Source organism: Mobula birostris, chromosome 9 (assembly GCF_030028105.1).
Source record: "Mobula birostris isolate sMobBir1 chromosome 9, sMobBir1.hap1, whole genome shotgun sequence".
Classification (NCBI taxonomy): domain Eukaryota; kingdom Metazoa; phylum Chordata; class Chondrichthyes; order Myliobatiformes; family Myliobatidae; genus Mobula; species Mobula birostris.
The window spans coordinates 125,221,169-125,235,466 of record NC_092378.1 but is presented as its reverse complement, the minus strand read 5'-3'; the positions used below and the strand labels follow the sequence as shown (position 1 = coordinate 125,235,466).

Sequence of the window (14,298 nt, the reverse complement as noted above, 5' to 3'; positions counted from 1 at the left end):
AAAAACATATTTGACCTGGATTTTGATTGCTGGTCTTGTGATTCACAAGCCCTATCCTCTGATTCCATGCATTAGTCCCTTTTGCAGCTAGTCCTGACCCCAACCCCATAATACTCCCCTTGATAGTATTTTCCAAGTTTATTTTTCCTCTTTCTGTCAATGCAAAACAGTATTCCAGTCCCCAATTCAACTCTAGATTCTTCTACCCTCACACATTACATTGGTTTTTATTTTCTATCTTCCTATTTTTTTCCAAATCTCTCTACACATCACACCTTTCCTCCCTCAACAATGCATGAAGGTATTTGTATGACCATAATAACATTGTGCCAATAATAGAGTAGTTGCAATGTCCCATTGAGAGGGAATGTTATCAGGACCATGGGAAACAGCTAATATACAGTTTATTTGTTGCCTACGGTGATATGGCTGCAAGATAAATTTAAACCAACATTTGAAAGAAATACATATCTTTTCAGAAACAGTAAAACTACCTTGTTTAAGAAGTAGCATTACCAACAGACACAGAAAGTTATAAAAACCTTGTAAGAAGCTATCCCAGAATAATTAATTAACTTTGCATGGAAAGGAAATGGCAATTTCTTCAAAAGCCGCATTATAATCCCATGTGAGTTTGATCCAAAAGAGAACAAATAATTAACCAGAGGTTCAAATTTCTTTAACACCTTTGCTAAGATGGTTGATCACTTTACTATTAGCTCTTGATTATCTTTCAAATAATTTCCTGATAATTTTGTTTACTCCTTCTCACATTTATTGGGCATCCAGTTTTACATTATGGCTCTCTAAGTTGTTTTGTGGCCAACATTAACACAAAAATAATATATTTTTAAAAATCAGAAAATTTATTCCTTACCAAATGTTCTTCCATGAAATCCACCCATGAAGGACAGGATGGTTATGTCAGGACTGCCTGGAGCCTGAAGAAAGAAACAGCAGTGAGATGCCACCAGGTGGCACTGTTTCATATGAAATCTACAGAGTCTGTTTCTTACGCATCTTTATCCATTATAAAACCTGCACCATGAGAATCCACCAGTTTATCAATTTTGACTTTTGGAGAGTTGCAAAGCAGGAGAAGGGAAAACTCAACTTCCTTATGTCATTCATATTTTGATTTTTACATTGACACAACATTGATCGGCCTTATTTCTAGCGGTGACAAGAGAGCCTACAGAGGAGAGCTTAACACCCTGACAGTGTGGTGCCAAGATGACAACCTTTCCCTCTATGTCCAAAAAAACAAAGGAGCCGATCATGGGTTACAGGAGGAATGGAGACAGGCTCACCCTGATCAACATTAATGGGTCTGCAGGAGAGGGTGAGTAGTTTCAAGTTCTTTGGTATACACATCACCGAAGATCTCACCTGGACTGTACACACCGGCTGTGCTGCAAAAAAACCACAACAGCACCTCTTCCACCTCAGGCAACTGAAAAAGCTCGGCTTAAGCCCCTAAGTCCTCAAGGCCTTCTATGGGGCACTACTGAGAGCATCTTGACTGGCTGTATCCAGGCCTGGTGCGGGAACTGCACCAACTTTGATTGCTGGGCACTGCAGAGAGTGGTACAGACAAGCCCAGCGCATCAGTGGATGTGAACTTCCCTCTATTGAGGATATTTACAGCAGCAGGTGCATAAAGATCTAGAAGATCATCAGGGACGTCAGTCACCTCAACCATAAACTGTTTCAGCTGCTTCCGTCTGGCAAATGGTACCGCAGCATTAAAGCCAGGACCAACAGGCTACAGGGCAGCTTCTTTTGACAAGCCATTAGACTTTTAAATTCATATGTCTGTCCATTGTGACAGAGTCATAACACAAAGAGCTTTACTTCTTCATGTTGTGGGGATGGATATAAGATTTAAACACATTCAAATTTTCAGGTACTACACGTTAACACTACCTATGCAACACACATTAGTTCAGTTTGCAAAGTACTTTACCTAAATTTCATTTGGTCCCTTAAATCTCAGCAGCATTTTCAGTTCACAAGGGAGATTTTTTCTGAAATAGGATCTGTTCACATGTTACTCTGATAAAGGGAAGGTGACACTGAAATCTCTCTGAATAATAGATCTTTTTGTTAGAGAGATGTTAACACAGAGGTACACCTGCATGGTACGAAACCAACCGTGCCTCTCAGTGTAAATCTCCGTCGATATGGAGTGAGCATTCTGAGCAACACTGCACTTGGGGATACATTTCACCATTGCAGAAAATGGTTTTATTTTGCCCTGATGAATATTGAAGTATACTCGATTCTTAAATGTCAAAATTGTAATCTGACCAGACACCACAACTGGCTGATGCAAAAAAAGTTATTTCAGCCGAAGATGTCATTATAGTGAGAGATTCGGAAAGATAATGTCATAAAATAAAACAAAATGATTGCAACATGACTGATTATCCATCCTTTATCCAAATAATGGGAACAGTGGAGTTAAGGAACTTTAGTTTGTTAACATTCTGACATTCAATTCAACTAGGCTTCTTAAAAATTAAAAATACCCATATTATACTTGGTTTCTCTTGGGGCACGTGGCCAAGTGGTTAAGGCATTGGATTAGCGACCTGTAGGTCATGAGTTTGAGCCCCAGCCGAGGGAACGTATGGTGTCCTTGAGCAAGGCACTTAATCACACATTGCTCTGCGACGACACTGGTGCCAAGCTGTATGGGTCCTAATGCCCTTCCCTTGGACAACATTAGTGTCGTGGAGAGGAGAGACTTGCAGCATGGGCAACTGCTGGTCTTCCATACAACCTTGTGAAGACTTTCCAGGTGCAGATCTACGGTCTCGCAAGACTAACGGATGCCTCTATTTTATTTAATTCATAAAGTCCCACCCACTAGATTTAGAGCAAAAGTTAACTGATGGAAAGAGTCACAGATATGGTGATGTTTCTAGAGAAGGTTACAGATATAGGTTTTTAAGTATGAACAATTCAGGAAACAGGAGTTAACACTGGCCAGGATTCATACAGGATTATAGTAAATGTGTCTTGTGGAGTAAGGTGACTTTACAGAGAAGCAAACAGAATATTGACAGCCAAAAGACAAAAAACTACTTCAGAATAACAGTTTGAAGCATTAGAACATTAATTTATATTAAAAGAAAATTCCTAGATATTCATCAGTGAGACAACATAAAGTAGGTGCAACCTATGTGTATGCAATTTATCTTGATAACTCGTTTTAATTTAAAAAGGCAGAATAGAAGTACAAGGTCCTATCAGGATAAGCAACATGGTTGCCGGCTGAGCTGAGACAGTTGTACAGATGGGACAAATTAATTGTTCACTTAAATTTGTAACTGATAGGGTGTAATAAAAATAAGATTGAAACAAATTTGTACAGGTGTTATTTATAATTTTTGTAAGAGCAGCAAATTCAAGCATTCTTCAGGACTTAGAAACTTACTTGGTTGATCATACAAGATTCCAGTTCTTCCTTTGTGTGGATAGTTTCTCCTCTTTCTTTGTTCTATTCAAAAAGAAAATGTTCACAGCTCATTTAAAAAAATGTTACCTGAAGTGAAAGATCTGCCAACAATAAGTGCAGTTTCCTAAGTTAAACACTTCCAGTGAAGTGTTCGCCTCATCATGCAGTTGAATGCTGCCACCTAGAGGAGTGTCAAAGAGTCCTCTAAGGGAGGGGATTTCCCCAGCACCACACACAAAATGCTGGAGAAGCACAGTGGGTCAGACAGTATATCTGGGGGAAATTATTTTTTTTTCAGCTTTCAAGATCCACTTTAGTTCCAAGGAGTCTTCCTACACCCAATTAAAATTTCAGAACAGAACTCAGACCATCACTGGATAATCAACAGGTTTTGTTTTTACAAATATTCTGAAATCAGTTTTGTCCATACCTCAGAAAATGCAAAATATTACTCAATATTGTAACATTCCTCAACAGCACTATAAGTGGCATCAAAACACAGAAGACTGATAAGAAAGAATAATTATTAACAGTGAAGAGAAAGAGGAAGCTACTTCTGCCATTCATAGGAACAAGCATTTATATGTACATTGTACCATTGAATTTAATAATACCATAGGAGCTCATTTGTATGTGTAATTCTTCATAAGTCAGGTGCTTATAACCTTGGGACAGTCTGTATTTATCATGTAGATACTTCTGAAATTTGCAATGAAAGTTGACGGTAAAATACAGGATTATTATTTCTTCTATTAATTTCTTCAATTCTTTCTGGATTGTTTTTTTAATATAATTTTTATTGAATTTTCAAAATGAATACATGAAAAGATAGTGTCTACCCTCCCCCCTCCCCTTAACCCTCCCCCCCCATATATAGTCCTACCTAAAAAAGAAGAAGAAAAAAAAGAAGAAAGAAGAACCGCCTGGGTGTTGGAAGGTTTCCACATGCTCCAATGGAGTTCAAAATAAATTTGGTATACTTATTCGTTACTTTCCCCAAGGGACCAAGATCTTTATCGGAGCACTTAAATATGCCATCCTATCTTTTGTAAATAAGGGCGCCAAATATTCAGAAATGTTACATATTTATCTCTTACATTATAAGTAATTTTTTCGAGTGGAACAGAACTAGCTATTTCATTATTCCAATGATTCATACTTAAACACGAATCAGATTTCCAAGTAACTGCTATAGTCTTCTTAGCTACTGTCAATGCAATTTTCATAAATTCTTTCTGATATTTATTCAATTTAAGTTTCGGCTTTATCCCTTCAATATCACCTAATATAAATAATACAAGGTTATGTGGAGGTTGAGTTCCAGTAATTTGTTCCAATAAGACTCTTAAATTTATCCAAAAGGGTTGAATTTTAAAACAAGACCAAGTGGAATGTAAAAAAAGTACCAATTTCTTGATTACACCGAAAGCATTTATCGGATAGATTTGAATTTAATCTATTTATTTTTTGTGGTGTAATATATAATTGGTGTAAAAAATTATATTGTACTAATCTAAGTCGAACATTTATTGTATTTGTCATACTGTCAAGACAGAGTCTTGACCAATTCGTTTCATCAATATTAATATTCAGATCTGTTTCCCATTTTTGTTTTGACTTATGGATTCCTTGTTTAATTGTCTGTTCTTGAATCAAATTATACATACAAGAAATAAATTTTTTAATTTTCCCTTTTTGAATTAAAGTTTCAATTTCATTAGATTTTGGCAAAACATTGTTTGACCCAGCTTACCTTTTAAGTAAGCCCTTAATTGAAGGTAACAAAAGAAAGTATTATTTGATATTTTATATTTATCCTTTAATTGTTCAAATGACATCAATATTCCTCGTTCATAACAATCTCCTATAAATTTAATCCCTTTTTGGTACCAATTATATAAAAGTTGATTGTCCATTGTAAAAGGAATAAGTCTGTTTTGAAACAAAGGTCTCCTTGCTAATAAAGATTTTTGTATTTCATTATCAACATTTATCTTATTCCATAGATTAATCAAATGTATTAATATAGGAGATTCTTTCTTTTCCCGTATCCATTTAGATTCCCATTTATATATAAAATCTTCAGGTCTATTTTCTCCTATCTTGTCTAATTCTATTTTAATCCATGCTGGTTTTCGATCATCGAAAAAAGATGCAATAAATCTAAGTTGATTTGCTTTATAATAATTCTTAAAGTTTGGAAGTTGTAACCCTCCTAACCTCAAATTTACATATCAATTTTTCCAATGATATTCTTGACATTTTACCTTTCCAAAGAAATTTTCTCACACATTTATTTAACTCTTGACAAAATTTCTGTGGCAATTGTATTGGTAATATTTGAATCAAATACTGTAATCTAGGAAATATGTTCATTTTTACAACATTGACTCTACCTACTAATGTTATTGGTAGTATCATCCATTTGTCAAGATCTTCTTGAATTTTTTTCAATAGTGGTAAATAATTAAATTTATATAAATTCTTTACATCATTATCAAGTCTTATACCTAAATACTTTATACCATTTACCGGCCATCTAAATTGGGTTGCTAACCAACATTGACTATAGTCTCCTTTAGTAAGAGGTAAAATTTCACTTTTATCCCAATTTATTTTATAACCTGATACCTTCCCATATTCATCCAATCTAGAAGATAATTTATGTAACGAATGTTGTGGGTTTGTTAAATAAATCAAAACATCATCGGCAAAAAGATTAATTTTATATTCCTCCTGATTGACTCTAAAACCCGTAATATCTGGATCAATTCTGATTAATTCTGCTAATGGCTCTATCGCCAGTACAAATAAAGCAGGTGATAATGGACAACCTTGTCTAGTTGACCTTTTTAACTGGAATGGTGAACTTTAACTGGTGTTGAAATTTGAGAGTTTGTCACTACTTTAGCCTTAGGGTTAGAATTTAAAATTTTAATCCAATTTATAAAAGATGTTCCTAACCCATATTTTTCTAATACTTTAAATAAAAAATCCCATTCTAATCTATCAAATGCTTTTTCTGCATCCAAGGCTACTACTATACTCACCTCCTCCTTTTTTTGTGCCAAATGAATTATACTGAGTAGTCGAGTTACATTATCTGCCAGTTGTATATTTTTAATAAATCCTGTTTGATCCATATGTATTAATTTTGGTAAATATTTAGATAATCTTTTCGATTAAAATTTTTGCTATCATTTTATAATCCGTGTTCAACAAAGAAATAGGCCTATATGATGCTGGTTTTAAAGGATCTCTATCTTTTTTTGGCAATACTATTACAACCGCTGTTGAGAAAGATGCTGGGAGTTTGTGTTTTTTTCCGCTTGACGTATTCACTCCATAAAAAGAGGAAATAATAAATCTTTAAACTTTTTATAAAATTCAGATGGCAAACCATCTTCTCCTGGAGATTTATTACTTTGAAGTGATCCTAAAGCTTCTTCAACTTCTTTTAATGTAAAAGGCATATCTAATCCCTTCTGTTCTTCCGAATTCAATTTTGGAAGAGTTACTTGTGATAAAAACCTTTCTATCTCATTAACATCATTTTGTGATTCTGATTGATATAACTCAGAATAAAAACTTTTAAAGGTTTCATTTATTTCATGAGGTTTATAAGATATTTTATCTGCGCTTGTTCTAATTGCATTTATTGTTTTGGAAGCTTGTTCTGTTTTCAACTGCCAGGCAAGAATTTTATGTGCTCTCTCACCTAACTCATAATACCTTTGCTTAGTTCTTATAATTGCTTTTTCCATTCTATATGTCTGAAGTGTATTATATTGTAACTTCTTATTGACAGGTTGCCTTCGTTTTTCTTCCGACATATAACTTTGAGATTCTTTTTCTAATTTTGTAATCTCTTTTTCCAATTGATCTAATTCTGCCATATATTCTTTCTTAATTTTAGACGTATAACTTATTATCTGGCCCCTCAAATATGCTTTCATCGCATCCATGTTCATGTTCCCCAGTGGCAGCACAAATGTTTTTCTCTGGTAACACAATGTCACGTTGAGCTCTCAATAAGCTTAAAAGCTCAGCATAAACCAGTGGTATAATTTTTATTGCTCCTTCCATGAACCTTTCTACATTCTTAGAAGAAGATCCATCAAACAGCAGATAAAATTGTGTATAATTTATATTCTGTTTGTTGTCTGTATCGATGTGCATGTGTTGCTACTACAAGCAAGATTTTCACTGTACTTGTACACATTACAATGAGTTTGACTTGGATTATCATTTTCAAATAGCTGGAGGTGTGTAAAAGAAAGAAAGTACCTATTTAATTCGTTTGATGTTTGTTTTTGTCTTTCCTAACTTAAATGGATGGAATATAAAGTAATTAATGCATTTAAGGTTAGAACAGAACAAAGAATACAGCACAAAAACAGATCATTCAGCCTATAATGTTGTGCCAAACTAATCAAACTAATGGACACTTAACCCCTTCTACCTGCACATGGTCTAGTTCTCCATTCTCTGCATATTCATGAGTCTAATGAAGAGCTTTTGGCCAGAAAGAATTAAAAACTGCACATCTAACTGGAATGTGCCAAGGACAGTGGAAGCAAACACACCGAATGCCTTTGTTCTTGCCAAGTGGTTATAGGATTGGAGGCTGCCATTTTGACAGGGCTCTTGGAGACACCATTTTGTGAATTGGCTCTTGCTGGGGATGGCTTAATCACAGCAATTGAAAGTGGGTACAATGAGGTTCCTGCTGAAATCATTTCCAAATAATTTTTTGGTTAGGTAGAAAAGGCAGACTTGTGAAAAGACAGCTTCTGACCTGAAGTAGCCTGAGCCCAGTTAGCTGACCTGACTGGTTTGAACTAGTCTAAAAGAACAGAGAAAATTACCTGACTCTTAAATCTGGGGAAAGACCAATAAAGTAAATATTGCTTGTAGCCTTTGGCCAGGTCTAATGAGAATCTGACTTGGTTGACCAGTTCAATATGATTAGATAGAGTGAGCTCCTATTTCCAAGTATTAACCTTGACTGTTCAGAGAGAGCCAGATAAACACAGTGAGTGTGGGCACAGACATTTAGTTTTGTGTGACTTGCACACTTGTTCTTAATTGAGCCAATAAAGCTAATGATCAGTTAATAAAGATTATCTTTGTCACTAATCAATTATTGTTGTTGAAGGTGAATACCTACAACAAAACCTCCCAAACCTCTTCATAAAATCTGCCTTCACCATCACTCCCGCCAGCACATTCCAGGCACCTATCATTCTCTGTGTGGAGAAAACTTGCTCTTCACATCTCCTTTGAACTTTTCCCCCTCACCTTAAATGCAGGCCCATTGGAACTGGGTATGATGACCTTGGGAAATTATGCCTCTCCGAATGTTATAAACTTCTACCAGGTCTTGCCTCAGCCACCACTGTTCCAGAGAAGTTTGTCCAACCTCTTTTTTATGTTCAAAGAAAGGAATGCTTTCTTTCCTTGTTTCCAAATCTGAAGATTATTAATTGAATCAATGTTTCTGTCATTAATCAGAGAAATTTAACCTTTTACAATGTGTTAGAAAGTAACTGAGATTTTTTTGATGAATTTTTTTAAATTAATGAAAAAGATGAGGAAGCGCAGACCTCACTACACTTTGGAGAGGGTCACCATCAACTACTTTTAGGACAGGTAAAGCATGACTGGGGACAGAATAAAGCCACCGGTTTAAAAAAAAAGGTGTTTGTCTAGAAATCCTTCAGAGCCTGGGAAAGGGCACATTACATTGGTTTTGGATGGTGAGCCAGTGCTTTCTATGAAACTGTGCAGGTGCAAAAGGTCTATACTGCATGAAGCTGCAATGTGACTTGTGCTGCAGAGAAAGTTTGGACAATTAAAGCAGTTGTTTCTTCATGTGCTCATAAAGACATGCAGCATGGAAACAAGCCCCCCAGTTCAACAAATCTACACTGACTATCACACGCTACATTTAGACTAATCCCATTTTATTTTCCTTTCATTCCCACTAGCTGCCCTTGTTTCTACAACTATTCTCCAAGGTAGAGGGTATTTACAGTAGCCAATTAGCTACTAACCCCACATCCTTGAGATGTGGGAGAAAATCTAACATTTCCCTCCCAACATAGACCTCCATTTTCTTTTCATCCCATCGAAGAAACTTTTAAAAGTCCCTAATGCTTCTGCCTCTACCATCACCTCTGGCAACGTGTTCCACGCACCCACCACTCTCTATACAAAAATAAAAAAACATTTCTGACATCCCCAATACTTTCCCCTCTGCACTTTAAAGTTGTAAAAGGCAGCGGCTATCCATTCAATCTACGGCTCTGATGATCTGCTACATCTCTATAAAGTCTCCTCTTGTCCTTCTTCTTTCCAAAGGGAAAACCCTAGCTCACTCAACCTATCCTCACAAAACATGCTCTCCAATCCAGGCTGTGTCTGGGTAAATCTTCTCTGCACTCTCTCTGAAGCTTCCTCATCCTTCCTAGAATGATGCAACCAGAAATGAATACAATAGCCTGAGTGTGGTTTAACCAGAGTTTTATAGAGCTGCAACATTGCGTCTTGGCTCTTGAACTCAGTACCCTTGACTAATGAAGGCCATCACACCATTAACCTTCTTAATCACCTGGTCAACTTGCATTGCAACTTCGAGGGATCTATGGATGTAAACCCCAAGATTGATCTGCTTTGCACACTGTTAAGAATTCTGCCATTAAGCCTGCATTCTACCTTCAAGTTCGACATTCCAAAGTGAGTTGTTTCACACTTTTCTGCATTAAGCTCAAGCTGCCATTTCTCAGCCCATCTCTGCATCCTCGCAATGCCGCATTATAACCTATGACAACCTTCAACACTATCCACAACACCACCGACTTTTGTGTCACCTGCAAACTTTCTAACCCTCCCTTCCACTTTCTTATCCAAGTCATTTATAAGAATCACATAGAGAAGGGGTCCCAGATCAGATCCCTGCAGAATACCTCTAGTCACCGACCTCCAGGCAGAATACACATTTACTACCACCCTCTGCCTTCTGTGGGCAAGCCAATTTTGAATCCATGCAGCTAAGTTTCCCCAGATCCAATGCCTCCTGACTTTCTAAATGAGCCTACCATGAGGAACCTTGTCAAATGCCTCACTAAAATCCATATACACCACCTACACTGCTCTGTCTTCATTGATATGTTTGTCACTTCTGCAAAGAATTCAGTCAGGCTCACGAGGCACGATCTTCCCCTCACAAAGCCATGTTGACTATCTCCAGTCAGACCATGCTTTTCCTACAGTGTTTCCTACAATCCTCTCCAACAGCTTACCCACCAATGACGTAAGACCCACTGCTCTATATTTCCCCAGGATTATATCGATTACCTTTATTGAACAAAAGAATAATATTTGCCACCCTCCAATCCTCAGGCATCACTCCTACGGCCAGTAAGGACACAAAGATCATCACCAAAGGTGCAGCAGTCTCTTCCCTCACTTCCCTTAGTAACCTGGGGTATAACTCACCCAGCCCCAGGAACTTACCTACCCTAATTCTGGTCACCTACCTACAGGAAAATTATCATTCTTCCTGAAAGAGTGGAGAGAAAATTTACAAGGATATTGTTGGAACTTGAGAAGCTGAGTTATAGCGAAAGGTTGAATAGGTTAGTTTTTTTTATTCCCTGCAGCATAGGAGAATGAAGGGAAATTTGAATAGAAGTGTACAAAATCATGAGAGGCATGGGTAGGGTGAATGCAAGCAGGCTTGTTTCACTGAGGTTGATTGAGACTACAACTTAGAAGTCATGAGTTAAAGGTGAAAGTTGAAATGTTTAGGGAACTTCTTCACCTAGAGGGTGGGAGAGTGTGGAACGAGCTGCCAGCAGAAGTGGTAGATGTGGGTTTGAGTACATCATTGGATAAGTATATGGCTGGAGGGTGTGTGGAAGGCTATGCAGGTCAATGGGTTGGTGGAATAATAGTTTAGCATGGACTAGATGGGCCAAAGGGCCCGTTTCTGCTTGTAGTGTTCTACAAACCTTAACACATTAATATGTTTCCAGCCTTGAGGGTGCTGGGAAGTCTGGCTTTGCCTACTTCAAAGGTTTCCTCAGTAGTATATGGACAGGGCATATATGACCAATAGATTTCCAATCTCTGCATGTAAAGCCTAGGCTTGTGCAGGAGCCGTGTCATTCAGGTTCGGGATACCCTCAGTAGCGGACCTTTGGCTTTACTGACATACAGTATGTGACAGACATCCATCATTCAACAAATTCCTGGCCTTAGCTCTCAGATTTGGTGTAAAGGTTCCTTCTAATTTCACTGTATTGCCCAAACACTAATGCATTTACAAAGTGTACTTAGATAGAACGCTTCCCATCGTGGAGGAGTTCCCACAACCTATGGACTCACTTTCAGGGACTCTTGATCTCATGATCTCAATATTTATTGCTTATTTATTTCTATTATTATTTCTATCTTTTTGTATTTTGTTTGTTGTCTTCTGCACACTTGATGAATGCCCAAAATAGTGTGGTCTTTCATTGATTCTTACACTTATTATTCTAATATGGATCTGTTGAGTATGCCTGCAAGAAAATGAATCCCAGTGTTGTACATGGTGACATATAAGTAATTTGATAAAAAAAATTTACATTGAAGTTTGAAGTTGAAAGATAGTGGGAATTTTTCACTTACCCTGTACCAGATGCAAGCTGCTTTGAAGGCATTCTCATTGGAACAGGAGCCACACGACATAGTTTGCACTTGCTTCAAGCCTTTTGGGGCTACCTATAAGGAAGAAAGTCCAGATCGTAATGATGCTGATATCATCATAGAATCTACTGATAATTATAGAAGTCTTTATCTGGACCCACTTCGAGATAAGAGCCTTATTCAAGGATTCCCGTTGTGTCACACTGACCTCTGAGAGCTTTGCTTGAGTTTGTCAGATATTTGTGTCTTTCCATTCATTAAAGTTGGCATGTGAATTTTAAAAACGATACATCTCTAGCCTAAGTATCCTGCAAGAGGACCACGACCTTGCTGTAGTTGGAGGCTCGCATGCCTCAATGACCTGGAGTGCTAAACTGGCTGGAGTTAGGGCTTTATGGACTGAATGGTCCCCTCTGTGTTGTTATGACTACATGGCATGACTGTATCAATAGCATTCCAAGATCCTGAACAAGAACTAACAAACTATAGGTATGTTTTGCCCTTTCTAACTATGACTATGCATTTACAAAGGGATATTGAACAGAAGCTCTAAGCCATAAAATGTTCTCGGATCCCCTGAAATGCCGTGTGCCCCTGCAACCACCAGTCCAGGCCTTCAGACCCGATACTGCACAGTTGTACTCACTGAAAGCAGCATCTCAGATAGTTTTTGGACGTAATTCTCAGGAGGCAAACAGCCCAAGGCAGGTCTGTTTATGAAGGTACTCTGTGAAAGAGAACAACATGAAGGAGTCATTATCTCCTTTCAGAAGCAACACAGTTTAAACAAATGTGCACATTGATAAAGGCATGGGTAATCTTTTGTAGAGGAGAAAATGTGGAAAACGAGTAAAAACTAAAGGACTAGCACCTTTACAGACTTAGGATACACCAAAATATAATCAATGAATTACTTGTGCAATAGCTGTTTTAGTCTAGGAAATGCAATGGTCAATTGGCATACAAGAAGCTCCCACAAGAGCAATGCAATCATCACTAGTCAATCAGCTTATGTGACTGTGATAGAGCAATAAAAATTGGTCAGGATACCCATGATAACTCCACGTACTCTTCTTCACAATGCTGCAGTGAAAACTTTTGCATCTGCCTCAGAGGAAGGGTGAGGTCTGATGTCTCACCCAAAAGGCATCATCTGTAAAACTGTACTATTTCTTCAGTTCAGCCTAGATTTATGTAATAGACAGTATATTTTTAAAAGAGGTCAGGGAAGAGGTGAGTGGTGGGTATAATAGGGTCATATATATAAATCTTCATAGTTGGCAAGATGTTGATGAAGCTGTTAAAAAACACACAGAAACACTGTGTGGAAATTACACTGAACTCTTATACCTCACTGATCAAGCCTCAATGGAATAATGTCTCCAATTCTGAACAGTGTCTCCAATTCTGAACAATATACTGTACTTAGGAAAGATATCAAATTCTTAAGAGCAGGTACAGTTGAAATTTATGAGAACGCTACCAGGCATTGGTTATCTGGAGACCTGAGAACTTGGGAATTTTCGCCCTGAAGTAAAAACTCCAGAGAACCGATAGATATGTCCAAAATTACAATACGTTTTGAAGAGCAACCAGGGCCTGTTTCCACTTGAGCCTTTTAAGAGTGAATGTGAGTTTCCCCTGGGTGCTCCATTTTCCTCCCACATTCCAAAGACATACGGGTTAGTAGGTTAATTTGTCACATGGTGTAATTGGGTAGCGAGGGCTCGTTGGGCCAGAAGGGGATTGGGCTATGTATCAGAATACTATTCAGGGCAAAAGGGATTATAAATCGGGGCTGTCAGTATGGAGGAGTTGTTGATCAGGGACAAAGTGAGTTGCAGTTCTGAATGGTTGGTAGATTGGTGGCAGCATGTTGCTAAGGTTGTTATGAAATATTAAACCATAATAAAGAGGACCCACTTTAGACAGGATCCAAACACTGGTCAGGCTATTAGTCTGAGGTAGTAGCACTACTAATATCTGGATTCGTTGAGAATGCCCAGGAACAGAAGCTCTCAAAACCACTTGAATTAATTTTGCCAGACTACACAGGAAGTGGCATCACAGACAAGAGAGAATCTGCAGATGCTGGAAATCCAAGCAACACACACAAAATGCTGGAGGAACTCAGCAGGCCA

At 37.6% G+C, this 14,298-nt stretch overlaps 1 protein-coding gene across 1 annotated transcript in view; it reads right to left on the bottom strand.

Moving 5' to 3' along the window:
• abat (4-aminobutyrate aminotransferase) overlaps positions 1–14,298 on the bottom strand; it is a 193,663-nt gene that overhangs the window by 15,593 nt on the left and 163,772 nt on the right. Inside the window, exons 7-10 of the mRNA XM_072268745.1 lie at positions 12,804–12,884; positions 12,140–12,232; positions 3,443–3,505; positions 878–941 (exon numbers count right to left, since the gene is read on the bottom strand). Of these exons, the coding sequence (XP_072124846.1) occupies positions 878–941; positions 3,443–3,505; positions 12,140–12,232; positions 12,804–12,884 (301 nt within the window). The remainder of the gene's footprint in view (positions 1–877; positions 942–3,442; positions 3,506–12,139; positions 12,233–12,803; positions 12,885–14,298) is intronic.